The sequence below is a fragment of the Semicossyphus pulcher genome, unplaced genomic scaffold, assembly GCF_022749685.1.
Source record: "Semicossyphus pulcher isolate SPU_LCO1_2020_fin unplaced genomic scaffold, fSemPul1.0.p SCAF_10, whole genome shotgun sequence".
Lineage (NCBI taxonomy): Eukaryota > Metazoa > Chordata > Actinopteri > Labriformes > Labridae > Semicossyphus > Semicossyphus pulcher.
Window position 1 is genome coordinate 15716787 of NW_027211604.1, and position 20153 is coordinate 15736939.

The 20153-nt window shown below is 40.1% G+C and overlaps 1 protein-coding gene across 1 annotated transcript; it reads right to left on the minus strand.

Annotated features, from left to right (window-relative positions):
* Positions 1-3043: 3043 nt before the first annotated feature.
* LOC138601613 (lissencephaly-1 homolog B) lies at positions 3044-19169 on the minus strand. Its single transcript, XM_069672886.1, has 11 exons — positions 19018-19169; positions 10803-11084; positions 9454-9538; positions 9275-9349; positions 8767-8973; positions 7070-7238; positions 6573-6675; positions 6242-6470; positions 4770-4871; positions 4521-4677; positions 3044-4353 (listed from the first exon to the last, which is right to left on the minus strand). The coding sequence occupies exons 2-11, from the start codon at positions 10832-10834 to the stop codon at positions 4280-4282; spliced, it is 1233 nt and encodes a 410-aa protein (XP_069528987.1). The 5' UTR covers positions 10835-11084; positions 19018-19169; the 3' UTR covers positions 3044-4279.
* Positions 19170-20153: the final 984 nt, after the last annotated feature.

The window sequence follows — 20153 nt, forward strand, 5'->3', positions numbered from 1 at the left end:
TGTTACAGTGGTGTGTTTGTCCAAATACTTGTGTACAGATGCATGTATGTAGTGTATGCATGGCCGCATGGTAACAGTCTTTGATTGGGCACCGCTCAGTCATATATAACCTCCACCACATCACTGGGTCTGTCTGTCTCAGCCAATCAAAACAGCAGCTCAGAAGTACATAAGAGCTGCCTTCGCCACGCTTTGTGTCCTGCCTACACATACAAACCTACTAACACCATTAAGATTTATAAAACACTCAACATAAAAGACAAATGTAAGTGACTGTGTGTGTGTGAGTGGAAGGGGGTGGGGGTCATTTTGCAACAGGCTGAGACATCATTAAAACATCTATGACAGAAAATGAATCAAGCAGAAAAGGGGGAGGAGGGAGAAAACATTGAAGAGAGCTGCAGCACATGGTAAGCACATGAGCTGCATGAAAAAAAGGTCTGTAGGGATGTAAGCATATACAGAGGAAAAATGGGAGGAGAAGGAGGGGGTGGCTTGGAGAGACAGGGAGGGTGGGAGGGATGTGAGGCAGGGACGGGCTGACCCAGTTAGAAGTGCTGCATCACTAGTGGATCTAAAGAGTAGAGACAAAGAGGAAGCAACGCAATACAGGAGACTTAAAGTAGTTAAAGAGCAAGTGGAGTGATCAAAGAGCGTAGATTCAGAGGAAAAGTGAAAATCATTCTTTAATTATTTGGGTGTAATCAAGCTAAAAACTTGTGGATTTGTTTTTTGTATTGCATGTGATTATGTGGTGGTTTCTTAGTTTTCTTAAAGGAAAAATGACAAAAATGTAGTTAAGAAAAAAAAACACTAGCCCCAATCCAGATTTATAACCCAAACAATAAACTAAAATTACCCCCTCTAAAAAAATTGGGGATCATTTCCTAGAGGGAAAAATTGAAAAAGTAAAGTTGTTGGAGTTTTTCAAACAACCAGATCTTTAATGAAGTTCAAAATACCTCATTTTACCCCAACCACCACCCAGAATACAACCTTTCTCCAAGACTTGGAAATCATGACTACATCAAACAAAAATGAATACTTTTTCTGTAGGGTTTTTGTTCATCTTACTGTCATTATAAAGTTATAATTAAGTTATGGTAATAAATACAAAAACAAACTCTTCTCTGCTGCCTTCAGTGACACACAAAATGATCTGGTTTATTATATTTTCCATGACATCGATGTGGGATTTCTGCTCAATTATTCACAGTGCAGGGGAAATTGCAGTTTATTTTCCTCATAGGGACATTCAACCTCTCCATATTGTTACCGCTAGAGGGCACCACATCCTGTCACATACTCAGTCCAGAGCTGCTTTAAACCTCCTCATCGTCCTCCTTGGGCTTTACATGGATTAGAACTCTGGTCACGTAAACTATAATGGAGCTCATGTAAGCTATACAGAGATGACACACAAACCTATATATTAACGGAGACCCTGCAGTTGGTCTGCACTTGAAACTACTTTAATTTATTTGATATTGATAAAGAAAAAGCAGCTTGCTGTATGAAATTATTCAATTATCTCTGACAGAATCAATACGGCTGCACCTCAACGTCTGGTGTATACACTGACCTTGAAACCTCTCAACACCTCCATATCATGCCAGCTTTGTCCAGTCAATGCTGGCATGTACCTCTTGGCAGCTCCTTTCACTTTTGCAATAAAATGTGTATCTACAGTTTTGTCTGGTGGAGAGAAATGGGTGACCTAAAAGCAAAATAAATGAGAAAGTGAGTTCTTCTTCCCTGTTTTTAAGTCTTCAGCTTGCATGAGGGCAAATGTGTGTGCAAGGCATGAGAGAGTTGTGGCGGGCGGATGTAGGCCAATGTTTCTACTCCAGTGCTTCTGTGGAGAAACAGGAGTTTCAGACTGAGACAGGTTTATTATCCTTTCATTAAGTCCCATGCAGCCCCTTCTCTGTGAACACGTCTAGCTCACTAGTGCTCTTTGCTGTCCTTACTCTAAATGTCTTTTTACTACATATACCTTAAGCTGTTATAACTTTCCTTTTCTGGCATCTGCATTTGTCCCTGTGCTTTAAACACCACTCCCTGTTTCTCCACCCTCACAGACCTGCAGGACGGAGCAAGGTGTGGTGCTTGCGCACATGCCATCCTGGCAACAGTTGCCAGGATACTGCAGAGCACAGAGAGAGAGTAATTGCTGTGTGGGTGAGTGAGCAGGTGTGTGTGTGAGCACAGAAGTAGGCTGTGGTACCGTGCATAATTGATAAAAGTGCCTGAACTGTCCCTGCTGCCTCCTGATGTCTGAGCTTGTAGTGAAAGTAACTGGACTGTACCCGAGGAATACACGTCAAAAGTTATTTTTCCGTCTGTTATTGATGCCTTATATCCTTACACATCTTTCATTGAAAAATAAACGCTGATGTGTTCCTTCTTTATCTGCTTCAACTACAGCATTGACAGTTAGCATCAGTTAGCTCAGATGGAAGGTGACTAAAGATGCTAAGTGGCCACAGTGCAGCCCCAGACCTCCATCCGTGCACCAGAGCCTGATAGTTATACATAAATAATCTTGCCTGTCTAGAGCAGTAGTTTGCAGTTCTTGTCTTGTGACCCATTTCTTTCTCAACCCTTTACTCTGATGATTTAAACTTATCAGACCTGATTGTTTTATACAAAAATCAGCATTTAATTTGTTGGCTACTTGCTGTTTCACTACCTATTAGTCAGATTGTACTTTCTATCTCCCAAAATTAAGTACGATAAACAATCACAGCATCGTAACCAAAATGTTTTTAAGTGACATAGATTAAATGGTTGAAAAAATGCTTAATAAACGTAAAGATAATTACACAGCACAACAGCTCAGTTGGCTTGATTGCCGTGCCACTGTGTTCACAGCTGCTCTTGCAAGCATGAGTAAATCTAATGTATTTAATGTGAGATGAGCTAGAGGGTGTTGCTGCAGTATCGGACCTCACTATGACACTTTGTGATGGTAAATCCTGTCTGACTCCCTGAAGATGTCCTCCATCTCATGTCCTCGAAAGGAAGCACACAAATAGGTAACTTATATTTACAGAATTTTATTTCATTATGTTGCAAACAATGACATCCAGATATATTGATACACAACTTTTACTGTGCGTGTATGTGCATTTGTGAGTGTATGTGCATGTGTGTGTAAAGAGAGCAGTGAGACCACAGAAAGCAGAATGAAAATCCCGTGTGAGGGAGCCCTCAATGGGTTAACAAGGCAGAGATAGCGAGCAAGAGGGCACTGGGCGATTTTCTCTGGGCCGACATACACACACACACAAACCTCAGAAAAGGTGAGCAGACTTTTTCCTCTGTAAAACACACTTTTGGGGCGTGTGCCTGTGCTCTCAGCAGCTTAGGGATCATTAAGGTCCTGTGAGTGTCTACTAGAAAGCAAGATTTGTTAAAAGAGATGAAGTAGTATGAATGAACACAGTGGGTGAGAAGCTTTGCCTCCTGTCTCTCCTCTGACCATCAGAGCAGAGGCGGCGGAGAGATTCTCCTGTCATAATATACAAACACACACACTCTCACACAATGTATACACACATGTACATGTGCACTCGCCCACAGAACCTCGTGTGATTCAACTAGGGAGCTGCATCCTGGTTCATTTTTTTCTTCAACTTGTTATCATCTTCTCCTGGACAGCTTCCACTCTTTTCTTTTATGCTTACTTCCCTCACACCTTCTCTTTCACCATCCACGCAGTGACAGACCACGACAATGGAGGCATGGACTAAAACCAAGCATAACGAAAAACTAAACCCCTTAAACAAAGGGGTAGTCAGTCAGCTAAGCGAAATCCACCTGCGCCAGCACACAAGGATATTTACCCTTTGACCCGACCGGAAGTGATGACAACAGTATGCAAATTCTGCAAATCTAACAGTATACAATTTTTTTGTTTGATTCACCATGCAAGGAATACTTCTTATCTTTTGAGTGTGTTTATGTGTCAGAGATTGCGTGACATTTATTAAGCGTACCCTACATCCAGAATAATTTACATAAAAGGACAATAGTCATCTTAATAGGGCTGGACCGATGTAGGGGAAGTAGAAAGGAGAAGGGAGAGAGAGGAGGGGACGGGAGAAGGTAAAGCGCCATGGTCAACTATGGTTTGGAGTGCGAGAGGTGAGGGGCTGGGTGTCGGGACAGGAGGAAGGGGGCGGAGGTGCAGAGGAGGACGGGGTAGGGAGGGGGCTTTAGGGCTTGTTTGGAGCTGGGGTTTGGGGCAGGAAAAGGGCAAGAGATGGAGGCAGTTTCAGCGGCACTCCCAGACTTTGACTGTCTGATCGACACTTCCCGTCACCACGTAGGGAGCAGTCTTGTGGAAATCTGCAAGAGATGTAAGGATTTGATCAGGTACGCTGCATTAACAAAGGGTTTGATAGTTTGATAGAAATTGTGTTAGGTTCTGTGTTTGTACAGTTTCATGCAGGTGTAGGTTTGACTTTCGACAGACAAGAGATGCAGAACGAACACCATTAATAACAGCGTCTTACCCAGAGAGGTAACAAAGTGTTCATGGGCACACAGGGTCTTCATGCAGCGTTTGTTCTTGTAGTCCCAGATCCTAATGGTTTTGTCATCAGCACAGCTCACTATGAATCTTCCTCCAGGATGAACCAATACCCCACGCACCCAGTTGTCATGGCCCACCTAAATAAACAAGACCGATTACACCACCAATCCTCTCATATACGAGAAGTTACGCTGAAACAGCCATAGAGACCATCACTTGGACTGCTTACCAGAGTCATAAGGCAGATGCCAATGCTGACATCCCACATCTTAATCGTTTTATCTCTGGATCCAGAGAGAAGGAAGGGGCCAGGTTTCCCACTCTTCTTGCTCTGCAAAACAGAAATACAGGGATATGAAAGAAGCAATGATAGTAGGCATGCACGATATTGGATTTTTTGCCGATATCAGATATGCCAATATTTTCCAACCCTTGTTGCCGATTTCGATACCGATATATTAGGCACATGTTTTTTTCCACCTAATTGCAGAGTACATCAAGTCTCCATTGTAGTGGAATTGATATCATGCCTACTCTTATTGTAGTGGCCAAAAACTGCCATACCGCAGACATTTTGCACCCTTCTTCACGCTTGACAGAAGAGGTCATTCACATTTCTGAGCGCACCTGAATGCAGCATACCCCCCAGAAACACGGCAGTGAGGGAGACATACCCGGACTTGTTTACTGCACCTACTACAGGGACATCAGTGATCGCTGACTCTTTTTGTCGTTATCGTTTTGCACTGATGTTTATGTTACACTCTGTTAGCGTCGACTTTGGCCGCGAGTGTATTTTCGCTGTGTTTGATGTTGTTAAATGATGAGAATGTGAACTAACTGTTAGATTAAAAGTTGTGAAAGTTGTTTAACTTCTATTCATTGGCTCGAGTTTCTGTGACGTTTTAGTCTTCATTTGTATATTACGCAGGCAGTGCACACGCACACTCGTGAGTTAATGTCGTAGTATTACGTCAAGCTTTTTTAGGGAATCATCGAGCATTTAGGCATAATTACAGCGTCGTTTTATCAGCAGAAAAATTAAATATGTCATTTTCAAGCCATTATCTGCAGATACTGATAACGTGGGAAAAATATTGTGCATCCCTATGTCATATATGTATTATTATATATTATATATTATTATATATATTATATGTGTAAAACCTTGAATAAAACCTAAACAACTTTCCATCAGACTAAGCTTTACCTATTGTTTACTGCTAATTAGCAAATGTTAGCATGCTAACACACTACACCTCCCTAAAGCGTAGGGAGGAGCTCTTAGCTACACTGTGCCCAAATCCAGCCTCAGAAAGCCCCTACCATGTCTTTAGACTGAGTTATAAACATATATCAAAATGTATACATCTATTTGTTATAAATAGCCTGAAAATAAAATTAAATAAAATGTCTAAAATTCTTCTTCACATCCCAAGCTGTTTGTGACAGGCTTATTATGAACATGTGATTCGGAAACATGACTATGACTAGCTCGGTGACCGTCTTTACAAAAGCTCTCTGACCTCACTGAATTGGGGCATCTTCTGTTTAATGCACTCTCTTTTGAGGCCATCATTATTTTGTTGTAAATGATTTCATATTTGCTTTTAACAATTTTGGTAAAATGCTGCAGCTGAACCAACAACACACAAACATCCTCTGTAGATTCATGTAAGCTCCTGCAGCAGCTATACATACCTCTGAGCCTGTGGCCTCCAGGATGGTGGGATGAGCACTGTCAGGGGCCCATGAGATACACTCTACCACATGTTCATGCTCCCGCAACTCAGCTTTGCACTCCTTCGAGGCAACCACCCAGACACGCACTGTCTGGTCGTTGGAGCAGCTGGCGATCAACGAGCCGTCCTGGTTGGGACGCACCATCCTCACCCACTCCCTGTGGCCTGTAAATGTCTTCACACAGTACCTGCAGATGGAAATAGTAGCTCAAAATGTTAAATTACATCCACACACACCTTTATGAGAGCTTGTCGTAGCTAAAGATACAAATAGGCTCCCCCTAACTTACCCAGTAGCCACCTCCCACATCTTGATGGTTTTGTCTCTGGAGGCAGACACTATGTGGTCACCGTTTGGCATGATGGCTACAGACGACACATTGTGATCGTGGCCTGCAAGATCAAGTCAAGTGTTGAGTTTTGTTACTGGTCCGAGTTCCTCTTAAAGCTTCAACAACAAAGAGCGACGGGCCCCAGATCAGGATTTTCAAGATTTCAAAATTAATTAAATAGACATGGCCGTGTTTGGTTTAATAAACCGAGAAAAACCGTAACAAGAGCAAAAACCAAGATAAAGAAATGTCTTTCAGAAACATTGTCTTGATGGGAAAATTTCTAGTGAACTGTAGTGAAAGTGACTCATAATGGAAATGTAATGTTTCCCTTTAGAAACATCTTTTATCATTAATGAAGCAGTTAAGAACTTGTACTATTATTGTTACACTAGCTTTACCACTTTGCAGCTGCTCCTGTACTCTAACATAGTTAATCTCAGAATATCTCTTACCATGCATTGTTCGGATGCACTCAAACCCCTGAAAGTCCCAAAGTTTGATGCTCATGTCAGCTGAACATGAAGCCAGCAGCTTTCCCGTCTGGTCAAAGGAGATGTCCTGCACAGAGTCTGTGTGGCCCTTCAGGGTTCGCTCAAAGTCCCCTGCCTCATAGTCCCACACCTGAAATCACAAACAGTGACAGTCAGCGAGGGACTTCACCCTCCCCGTTAATCAAACAGAGCTGTACACATATTCTAAAAATCAAACGTGAGCCTAACAGCAGAGATTTCTTTAATGACCCAACTGATTTAAAAGGGCATGGGACAAGTTTTTGTAGCTGTAAAATCAGATGACAAATATGTTTTTTTCCGTCACATTAAACAGGAAAGATGGGATGCAGGTAGGATGATGGGTTTTGACATGAAACTCACATTTGAATGTTGAAAGGTGTGCAGGTGGACATACTGTGGAGCTTTAACTAATTCAATACAGTTTAACGTGTTAAGAAAATCCCTTCAGCGTGAAGCGAGTTATACAAATTTGACTATAGGCTGACACTAATAATCAATAAAAAGGCTGAACAGGATGGAAAAGGGGTTGGTAGAAAGAGATACAGATTTGAATGTTTCCAAAGGTGCAGTGCTTTGGGAGTGTTGCCCCTGACAACAAAAGCATCAGTCCATCTCCACATAGATGAGCAGTGACAAAGCAGAAAAAAAGAAACTGAGGGAGGAGGGAGGAGAAGCAGGGAGAGGGGGAGTGAGAGAGAAGGGAAAGAGGAGGAGGTGGGGCGGGGGGTGAGGCAGAAGCGCTGAGGATAAAAAGGGAGAACAGCCTCAGATCTGCAGCACAGCTTTGATCTGAAGGGTCAGAGCTGCAGAGGCTGTGATGTGGTGTGCTCAACACTCAGTGATTTTACTCATGAATGCTGCTGTACGCAGCCGTCACTCTGCTTTAATTATTTTTTACTCGAAGCAGTGCTAACTTTAGATGTTGTAAAATGGTTAATTTCTTATGAAAGAAAAAAAATGCACTTTGGAGCGCTATCAAAGTAGGTCAAGATTGTGGGCTCCCCATGTATTTCTTCAACTGTGAAAACATGCTCATCAAATAAAAGCACTTCAGCTTCAGAACATAATTATGCAACTTATCAATCCCACTTTTCTTACAGTACTTTTACACATCTTATACACACAAAAAAACAGCGTCTGTTCAAACTGTGTCTAAGACGTACTGATGTAACTCCAGAGAGGACGTTGTAGTGATGTGGATTGTATTGCATCAGATTGAACCGGGTTTCTTACATTCTGTCATCCACCACGAACACACAGGAGACAGTCTGGACAAAAACTGAACATGATTACATTCATGAAGTAAAGATTTGAAGCAGGGTTGCTGTGTTGGATTACATCGGGTATAGCTAGCTGTACCTAGTAAATGGCAAGCCAGTGTGTAATCCCTGTTTATGGTAAATAATGGTAAATGGACTGTACTTATATAGCGCTTTTCTACTCTTTGCGACCACTCAAAGCTGCTTTTACACTACATTCACCCATTCACACACACATTCATACACTGATGGCAGAGGCTGCTACGTTAAGTGCCCAACTGTCAATCAGATATCACATTCATACCCGTTGGCTATGCCACTGGGAGCAATTTGGGGTTCAGTGTCTTGCCCAAGGAACATACACACGCACTCACTCACCTTGATGGTAGCATCCTCGGAAGCTGTGACCATAACAGAAAAGACAGGGTGGAATATGACACGCGTGACTGGAGCACGGTGCCCGCTCAGTGCGTATCTCTCTGGGGGACGGGGGATCCACTCCTTGGGGTCTCTCTTCTGACCCACAGGTCCTCCGTGTGTCATCTCCTCCTTCGCCTCATTCAACTTCGACTCCAACTCCATCACCTGAGACAGAGCACGAGTTAAGGAGTCAGACAACTCAGTGATCAGCGAATGTGTAATTTCAATTTATTCATTTGATGAGAGCCAAATTTATATTTTCATAAAGTTAAAATAAGGTGTTTCTTGTGTTTACATTTTTCTTTATGAGTGAGGGAGCATGGCCACACGGAGCATCACATTATTTGGTGTATTATTGCCTACGTCAAGACATGACAAGTACAATGCACAGCCACAAGTTAAGTCTACCTTACACACGGTATATCAAACATCTCCAACACATTTCAACCACCCAAATATTCCTTACCTTCTTCTGTAATCTGATGACTGAGGTCCATTTCTTTTCCAAAAGCCCTGCATACTTTTTATCTACCTCTTCATTCTGTGGATAGAGAACAGACACAGAGAAACGGATCCATGTATCTCTTAGTAAATATAAATGTACTCGTCATTTCTTTTGATTTTTTAATGCACCTTTCTCCTTACCATATCTATCTCTGCCTCTTTCTTGAAGGTGGAATAGGCCTCCTCATATCCATTGGAACGGAGATAGTCAGCTATAGCCCGGTTTCTGAGAAAAAGTGGGATATAATCAATTTATTAAAAGGCTTCGGGTGTCACCAATTTCCTATTAGTCCCTCACAAATGCTAGCATAAACCCCGAGTGAATACATTTGGTTTGAGGTCAAAACAGGCCTTAATGAATTAGAACTCAATCGATACAATGTGAGGTTTTCAGTTATCACATTTAAGCTCCACCTTAACAGAATTGCTGGTTCCTCCTTAAAAAGAGAAGAGACCACACCCCGTCTAACAGATGGGAGCGCTGGGATTCATGTTTCACAGTTCCACCTTAACTGTCAGCTAATCTGACCACGTCCCATCAGAAATTACAATCCTTTAGCGAAGAAAACAAAGCATAAGGACCAAATCACCGGGAAACTCTGTGTTGTGCTGCTATGGAAACCAGAGCCTCGCCACAAAGACAGAACACATCATGGACGCTGCAAGGACAGGGCAACCACAAGCACAAGGAAACAGAACCTTAACCACACATATGGACGGGCACACAAATACACACACAGACATAGACACGCACACATATAAATGAGTGGAACAGCTCTTTTATGAACTGAATGGTGAATATTTCATGAGTAACTGCTAAATTTAGGCTACAGCTTGAGGGATACTTTGAACGGCTGCTAATTGTAACCCTAATACAACTGTCTGTTATACACTTAAGAACATAAGACCATCACTGGCAGCAGGATTTCCACTAAATTCTCAGATCTTTTAACTCATCAGAACATAAACAGTCCAGATTATAGACTAACAAGAGTCACACCACAATTGTAAGTTAAGAAGTATCTGCTGTTTTGTGCTGTCTGGACTGCATACAATAAGATCAGCCAGGAAGATGTTTCTGCACAGAGCTGCTCACATTAACCAGCCATCATTTTGTTAAGGTCCTTCTCCTTCCCCATCCCCCTCACTTCTGTCATGTGGACTATGAAATATTCACTAAGTAGCTATCAAGTGAAGCACCTTAAAGTTCCCCTCTCCTCACATGACCTCAATAATTACACATTCTTCTAAGAAAAATCCACTTTCTCACAACAACTGCATTAACCTCTTGTAGTTGACTGCTTTCTATCACGAGAGGAAAACAAGTGATTTACATTTGTGCGTAGAAAGACCTCGAGAGTATTGCTAAAAAGCCAACATACAGCACAATTGCACCGCTCCATGAGCACATGTGTGTTTGTCTACATGTCTGCTCTTGTTTGCATGTGTAATGAGCCGGCACACCCACATATTTACATCCAGGCACTCACAGTTCATCTCTTTGTCTCTGTGACAGCACCATGCTGGCTGCTGTTCTCTCCCTCTGGGGGAGGTGAGGGTGAGGTGATGTGCTGGGGGAGCCTGGCTGTTGTGTGGTGGAGAGGTGTCTAATCCCTCAGCGATGTCGTTCCTTCAGAATCTCGGCGGTGGTGAAGAGTGTGCCACGCAGAGGGAGTTGAACTGGACACACAGCTGTCAATCAACTGTTGGGACAAGGCTGCACGAGTATTCACTGGCCCAAATCTCAGTCGCTAATCAGACGTGCCCATCACCTGAAGAAAAGGAGAGAGAAGTGAATAAAAAATGGTTAGACACAAAGCTGACAATCAAACAATCATATGTGTAAAACCAGGTAACAAGTCAAGTCTTTAAAAATAGCGTCTCTGCTCTTTTAAGCGACTTTATTCAAGAAGCAATCAAAACTTGCAGTACAGTGTAGGTTTTAATAAAACAGTGTTGGGGTTAAGCAGAGATGCAAGTTAGTAAGGACATACAAAATGTTAAAACAGTACTGGGAAGTAAGTAAAAGTCATTTTAGGGGCTCATTGTCCAAACATTGATGCACTGATGCATACATCCTGAGGTCCTTCATTGCTGCCACATAAGTCCCTACATTATAGGGCTGCAATGTTTAATTGATTAGCTGTCAACTATTAAATGTCCTTCAATTTTGATAATAGATTCATCCAATAATGATCTGATTCCAGCTTCTTAAATGTGAAAGTTTTCTGGTTTCTCAAATCCTCTTTGACACTAAACAGTGTGTAATATAAAGGTAGTTGAGAACAATACAAGACATTTAAAGATTTAGAAAACACTTTGAGACATTTTTTCACAATTGTCAAAAAGTTATCTATTAATTAAAAAAAATAATCCAACAAGAAATTATTCAACAGTGAAAAAAAGTGAGTTATAGCATGATATTAAATCAATTTGTAATGTTTTGAGGGGGGAAAAGTCATTTTTGAGTCAGCAGCTGGTCCTGCAGATTTTACCTGAATGACTGTCTACCAATTACTTGATCAAATATCTTCCCTGTATGTATTATCAAGTGTGCTTAAGGAAAACATTTGTTTCCTGATAATACTGTAGGTTTATATCTGCATTTTGGACAATGTGACAGTCACAATATAAGGGCACAGATCAAAAACAAGCTGTCAAATCAAAACACACCCCTCAGGGATTGTGAAGCTAATAAGAGAATTCACTTCCTGAGCTTCAGCACTGCTGGCACCTGGGGCCACAATAGCTCTAAGCTGCTTAGCAGCTAGACCAGACAACCTAGAGTCTCTGTGTGTGCGTGTTTCTAAGTGATAGAGACCACAAGTCCTCCATAAAGCTGACAATGTAAAGAAGGGACTGGACGGTAGCTAACAGGATTAACCCCAGACACAGTGAGAGGACCTTAACAGCAAGACGTCCTTGCCGGTGTTATTGTCTGCTGCATCATTGTCGTCAGTTTCACCATCAGTTGCCGCTTTCTAAACACAAAAGACTACTTCAGGAAAATAAATAATTAAATGATGCTCATCATAACATTCAGACTTTTCCAGGATATATTTCTACTTCCAAATGAGCAGTCGAGCATTTCCTTTCAATTGAAGCACGGCAGCCGCAGCAGACAACAAAATATTTAGCCACGGACGTGCCTGAAGTGTCCTAGAAAGATTTCACTTTTCCTGCCTGCAAACATGATGAGTGCTCTGAGCTGACAGGACAGAGCTAGTGATTTTAGCTGAGTAGCACTCAGCATGGTTCAAAAATAGCCATTTGACCAAACAGACCAACGTCTAAATGATTACGTAACTAAGACAATCTCTGCAGGATTTGCACCTACCAATTGTTCCTGAGTATCCCCACACAGTTTTTAAGACAATTATTTTAGAAGAACGGCGTAATAAACATTTGCGCAGAATAAACAAGTGACATTATGAGGCCTGGTTTCAGTCAGAAAAAGTTTTTTCAAGTTCTACGAGAGTGCTTCAGTTATCATATTGAAAGGCGAATGTACCGTTATCTAGGCTCAGTGTCGAACAATAGGAATCATAAAGAGTCATAGTCATAAATGAAGAAAGGTTCAAGGTCCTGCCTATGAATCAGGCTTATCAAAAGGAAACAATGTAGAGAGGGGTTTGTTTACAGCCTGTGCAATCTTCTGACCACTAGTCCACTTCTACTAAATTAAACAGATTCAACTGAAGGAAAAGCAGGGCCAAATTCATTTGAAATGTTACCCTATAATATACATCTGTTGACAGACAGTGTTGGTGTTTAGTTCAAAGTAAGAAATGACATCTAGATACTACATCTAGATAAGCATTATTATCTCAGTATTAAATCACAAAGTCACCTCTTTGTCACTCATGAAAAACCTCACAGAAGGAGGGTTTGGCATGCTTAGATTAGAGCTTGCTAATTATTTGGTAACTTAATAACCCTTTAGGGAGAGTTGTTTAGATATCAGTATTGGAAAGACCTTAAAAAAAAGCCTAAAATGCAGGATCTTGTATCAGCCACTACAGCAGTCTATGTATTGATCCAATACTGTTATTAATTAGCCACCCCAAAATCAATCATCTTCTCCACTCAAAAACCATAGCCTACACAGCAAGTTGTGCTGTGCTGACACCAGAGATGGTTTGATCTTTGCTGTCACCATGGATGTATTGTGGCTGCCATAAGCAAGTAATGTTTCAGAGTGGCGCAGTAAAACTGATACCAGGTAATTTATCATTTAAGTCATTTATCAGCAATCAATACATGCGCAGTCAGCACACAATGATATGATAGTCAGAGATACTTTGAATGAAGAAGTTTCATGCAAACAAAAATCTTCTCCATGTTGAATTGTTATTAATTCCTAGAAATATTTATCTATGTATCATTATGATTGCCAAACTAGATCATAAAAGAAAGTTCTATGGCATTTATTCTCCGTATGTCTTTGTTCATATTTTACAAAGTGTTTACTGGTAGTATAATAAGTTAGTATTATATAGGCTAGCTGTTATTTGTTGTTAGATATAGCAGTGCAATAGCTGCTATGGGATCGGTACTCTGTATCAGCAGATTTTGCAATCAGGAAGGAAAACAAGGTATCAGAAAATCTATGTCTAAATTATTTAGGAAGCACATATACTGTATACTGTGTATCCAAAATAGGCCAGCTTTAACAATATGGTCTATAGGCAGGGAAAATTAACCCACAACTGAAGGGCCTCAGTTTCATCTCTGCCGTGTTGGTGTGATAACAGGATACTGAACTGACTCCTTCCCGCACCTAAGGCACTGTATCTAGGCTAAACTTGTAAATAAAGCTGGGGAAGTTCATTTACCTCCTGTAATACATTACATAATTTAAAACAAACAAAAAATGCATATAAACAACAACAAAATTATGTAGCTAGCTTAAATTAAAGCTAAAGATCCTCCACATGATGTACAACATGGATTCATTTCATGGAAATGCCAGCAGAAACCTGTTGGTTAATTCACAAGTATGAATTATTTCGTTCTTGAGATAGATGCATCCACTATTTGTTTGTGAGTTGGATAAGGTCCAAAATGTAATGGGCTCTCCCTTGGCCCAAGCTTCAACCTATCACCTAGTTTAATGTAAATCTGGCCTCAGGTTTTTCTGTATTCCTTCTGACAGCCAGAGAACGAGACAAATATACAGAACCAAAAACGTGACCTCCTCTGGAAGGCTAGTAATGACTGTAGAGCCAAGATGACGAAATTAAAGATACAGGCCTCAAACAGCCGTATTAGTCAGGCTCTAGGGTCAATGTGAAAAATCCTTTGACTAAATTGAAGGTTTACATGGTTCTGAAATCTGTGTGGGGGAAAAAAACAAGAACAAAGAAGTATCACTCAGCAAAACTAATGTACGACTGCAAGTGGACTTGGTGTTTCTGTGGTTCTCTCACAGTGATAACACACTTCTCTTCAGTCATTTGCTGCACATCAATTTCAGGAGTCACTTTGCCCCACTTAAACTCCAGCTATTTTTTAAATGTGACAGATATATTTTCAATCATAATGTTACTATCATCGACTTTTCACCCGTTTTGAAGCCTGGATTTCGGCACTTTTGCAAACGCCAACTTGGTTTGGATGACAGAGTGATGCTGGAAAGAAGCGTTGGGTTGCAAACACCAAGTCATGAAAACTACACAGTCTATGTCTGTGGTTTATTCACTAGCTGGCGGATTACCTACATAACCAGTATTTTTCCCAAAGAATGACACTATTTGTGGTGATAGCTGTCGCTGCCATATTTCTCTACATTTGGCTCCAAAACCAAATATCCAACCCTAGGCCCCAAAACAATGGTCACTCACATCATCATGTGCAAATTTGGTAGGCATCTCCGAACCCTGGAATGCAGCATAACTTTGATCTTTGAGTCGTATCCTGTTCCATCTACTCGTCCGTCAGCTGACAGGCTCTGGGTAAACTTTCCTTACTCTCATCACATGATAAGTGAAACCTGACTACTGCTTCTCTATGGTGCTGTACAGAGCAGACAATTTCAGTTAAAATTTTAGCGTTCGTCTTCCAACAAAGTATTGGTCACACGCTCTCAGGAGAGAAAAGCAACTGTGGGGAAGTTGAGTAAGTAACACTGTCCCCCATGACAAGCCTACATAACAACATTTAAATCACCTGCCAGTACAAAATGTGACATCACGAGAAGATGGAGCAGCCTCCCATCTCTCAGCATCCACTAATAATCACAACAAAGATGAAGGAACTGACATTCTTCTCTTACACTATATCGACATGGTTTAAACCGAGAAATGTAATAAGGTGAATAGATGACATGACTAAGCTCCCATTAGGTTACAATATCAGACTGTTACGTCACCCATCCCTCATCGGTCTTTCTACGAGCACTGAAAATTAGTCTCACACACAGATAGACTTAACAGACAGACAATTATCAGTCCTGAAACAAATGCAACATTATGTAGAACCATTTGTGAATGTAATGGTGTGATCCCTATATGATTTAGCTACATTATAACTCTTTCTACAGGGCTCGCCCCAAAAGATATTTCATCATGGTTTTGGACTGTGGGGACATACGATTATAAAGTAAATACTTAGGTGTTGTTTGATTTTGAGTTAAGTAAAATAAAATATCAGAAAAGAATGACTATTGTTCATCTCTGTTTCCTAAAGCCTGGGATGAAGCTCTTATAATGTTCAGGTTTGACACAGTAACAGTCAAAGTTCCAAAGACATTCAATTGTCAATGACCAAATAAAACAGGTAAAAGCAGCAGACCCTCACACTGGAGAAGCAGAGTGTTTGTCTATGCTTACTGATATGAACGATCGAATAATATGAATCAACTAATATTTCTATGACCACTTGTCATTGTATTTTACATGTTTTATTAAGGAGTTTCAGCCTGTTTGTGGGGCAAGGCTAAACACTAACTTGTAATACTGGTTACCAGGCTGGCAACAAGGCATCAGCTTGTTCGCTGCCATTTTTTCACTTCCCTTATATTTTAAGTATTTTATACAATGTGCAGCTATTTAGGCTTGATTATAAAAAATATGTTAAATAAATGTAAAGCTAAAAAGCTTTATTAAAGAACCTAACAAAATCCCAAATCTTATAGTTTGTGTTTTATCTAATACCTGAATCTCAAGTTTTAGCAGTTTAAATTTAAATCATTAGATATTTATTATTTGATTCATGTTTTGCTGTCAGCTGTATCTATTTTTTTGTCTACTAAAAAGCAGTTTTCACTGATGGCCACTGAAGGCCAAGAGTAGGATGCCAATGGCACCTTGGGAACTGTTACTGTTGAGTCCTGTGGGGATACCATTTTTTCATCTTGACTAAATTTAAGCTAATGTAAGTATGTTAATACCAGTAATGGCCAAAATGATAATACTAATTTATCTGCATTGCTGCTGCCATATCCTTGTTTTTGTGATAATTATGATTTTGTAAGGTAAGAGGGGTAGGTGTTAATAACCTTTAGCTTCTGCCTACACCCTTTCGGTTTATTACGAAGAATTTTGATGGTGCTTTATTTTCTATCTTTGTATTTTGTTTTGTCTATTGAAAATGAAGCGAAAAAAAAAACAAAAAACAAATTGACTACAGGTAGAACCAGAGAGTATGCATCTCATGACTCTCTTTTCATGAGTGAATCATTAAGTCTCAGGTCAAAACTGCTTTCACGGATAAAAGAAATGTAAAATTACATAAATTATCATTTCTCATTTGACAAATTATTTTTTTGCAACTTCAAGGATGCTTTTAAAATCAGGATTGATATATAAAAGAGTATCACTGAATTTGGGACAGACATCAATTTAAAACAACATAAAACAATAATGCATGAAACCAGCCACAGGCATTACTGCATATCAGGCTTTCAGTCAACATGCTCTGTTTGTGTCAAGCTCCCGTACCATGCAAACCCTTATGTGTGACCTTCAGGTCAAACAAGTCCCTTCTGGCACACACCAAACCACAAGACAATGTTTGATTACAAATCAAACATCAACTCAGATCATTTTCTGCCCCTTTAACTGGCAGCCTACAGAACTTAATAGCATTTTTTAATCAATGACAGCCCCCAATAGAAAGATTTATGTGATAAGTCTATTGCACTATAATAAAAACACTGAGTTCAAAAGTTACTCAATCTTTATCTAAAACATACTGCACGTTATCATGCCAACAGTCAAGATTTAAATGTGCCAAGACAGTAACACAGTAAGACTATTAAAACTAGAGTACCAAAACATAAAATATACCTATACCTTTGACTTTTAAAACCTTAACCCTTAAATAAAAGGTGTGGTACTTAATTTAGGGTAGGTCTTCTTAGGAGAAAGAGATTAAAGAAGGATGCAGATATAAACATAGTTAAATTAAAGGTTGAGTGCACTTTCAAAAACATCACTATATCATATTTGTGAACATTTAATGGGTAAAACAGATTAAATAGATGTTTGAGTACTTAGTAAAATGGAGCATGAGCAAGGTTCATAGCAATTCTAAAGGCATTGAGATTCCCATTAGATGACTTGCAATAGCTCATGGACAAATTCTAGTCATTTAATTAGCTATTAAAAATTCAGCTCAAGGCAGAATTTTGTTCATCTTAAGCGAAGCTCTATATAGCCTTGTTCATTATCAGCGTGTCGTATTGGTCCTGTTGAGGTCTCCACCCTGAATGTGATTCATCAAACCTTCGTAGAGAAGCTTATGGGAGCTTGCACTGTGCATGAAAACAAAAAAATAAGAAACATTGCTTTACATTTATGGAAACATAGGTCTGACTTCAAAATCTGTTTGGGTGACGTATTTCCAAGCTTCGATGGCCACAAGGGCAAAGTTGCAGCAATGGCTCAGCAACGCCCTTTCCAGCTAACGTTAGCTTAGCACGAAAACGTAGACGTGAACTGGAGCTGTCAGTTAGAGTAGACTAGATTTATATACTGCCACACGGTCACCATACCACAACACACAAAGGGCGTTGTTCTACACCAATAAGTAGCTAAACAACATACCCACTTGTTAAAAGATAAAATAACAGTTAACTGGCAAAATGTATAGCGGAATGGGATATGTATCCCAAGTTTGATAATAAGGCTGTTAGCTGACATTCTACAGCACAAAACAACACTGGTTTCCCTGCTTTTTTAGCATCATAATTATAAATAAGTTTAACGTTTAAAATTGAAAATATAGCATATAATATAGGAATCTTCCTGCAACATCAGAATATTTTCACCGGGCTGTGGGAAATATGGCAGCAAGCTGACAGCACCTCCGTTAGCTTAGCCGGCTAACGTAGCACGTTAGCTCATCCACACAGAACTTCCATAAATAGACGCAGCTCACGTTAGCCAAATGTTGGGCTAGCTTTCACAACAAGTGTCTCGATACGGATTACGCCATGACCGAGAAGCACAGAACTGGTTTTATGACAACAATCACATTCGGCATAGCTTAATAATATCACCGTTGGATTATTATAACACCCAGCCGCCGAACCGATGCTCTTGTGAATGGTAACTTTGCCACTTAGCTTAGCTTTCGGCCTCTCCGCCATTTTGAGATCGGGACGGGAGAGCGCAGACACTGCAGGCAATTCGTCGTCAAAATAACAAGTCTTTCTAAGTGCCAAAACAAAAATTTAAACGCGTATAGAAACTACTAACTTACCCTTTGACAAATGTTCATTCTAATATCCCTTTTAATGGCCCAAAGGTGGATTAGGAAACCCTGGTTTTGAAGTGGTATTGTGACTTTTCACATCACCCGGCACGCTCGGTCAGATTTTTTCTCCTCTTTGGTACCACCGCATTCGCCCGGCCCCAGCTAACGGTCGCGATTGGAGATCGGCCACGCGCACGTCGAGGTGAACGGCGGCGCGCAGAATGCATATCTTTCGCTCTTTGAATTAAAGAGAAACAAGCAAGAAATATGAATTACAAAGTTTGTTTTTATTAGTCTTATGTACAGCTTACATTAATGCACTTTATAATTAAAATTATAAACAAGTTTTTCATTGAGGTGAGCAGCAAAAACATTAACTGTAGTGATATCACCTTGAAACAAATTATGCCAAACCGAAGCGGGCAGGGGCTGAGCTCAAAATGAGCAAATTAATTTTGCCCCGTCATCACTACTTTAAACACGAAATGCTTCATATCCAAACAGTTTCACAAAACATTTGGCATTGTTCTTACACCTTTTTCTTACAAAATTATTGAAAAGACCTTTGCAGATTTGTCTTTTATATATATTTTCACCGTGAAAGATATTTTTGGGAAAAACACAGTGATTGGTTTCTTCTGATACCTATTAATTAAGACAAATATTGCTCTATAATTGATTTGATGTTTTTGTCAAAAGTTTTCATATTTAAATTTGGTCAGTTTAGCAATAAAATAGGCTAAACTTTTTTTGTTTATTTTCCTGAAAGGATGTTAAAAAAACTACTTTCTAATGTGACATTCACAAAGGCTACCAAAACTCTAAATTGTGTGCATTCTAATATTTGTCTAATGTGATATAGCCTGGCACTTTTGTTACTGTTCTAGTTTTATTTGTTGAAATACCAGTTTTTCTGGGTAATGTCTAAAATAAAAGTCACTAAGGTCACAGTAAATGGATGTCTGAGGACAAACTTCACAAAATGACATTGGATGACAATGACAGTTCACAAATGAATGTTCTCTTTTCCAGATTAGGAAACCCTTTAAATTGCCACTTTACTCATAAAACTGAGACGCAGGGTGCTCTGTTGCTTAGTGTCTCCCTACTGTCTCTTAGATATAAATGACAACAACGTTAAT

What these genes read in the sequence shown, in the direction of transcription:
- LOC138601613 (XM_069672886.1), bottom strand. Translation starts at nt 10,834, where the DNA reads ATGGTGCTGTCACAGAGACAAAGAGATGAACT. An exon ending in CCGAGGATGCTACCATCAAG is followed by an intron (nt 7,239 to 8,766) that starts GTGAGTGAGTGC and finishes TTGTGATTTCAG; the next exon opens with GTGTGGGACTATGAGGCAGG. An exon ending in ATGTGGGAGGTGGCTACTGG is followed by an intron (nt 6,471 to 6,572) that starts GTAAGTTAGGGG and finishes TTCCATCTGCAG; the next exon opens with GTACTGTGTGAAGACATTTA.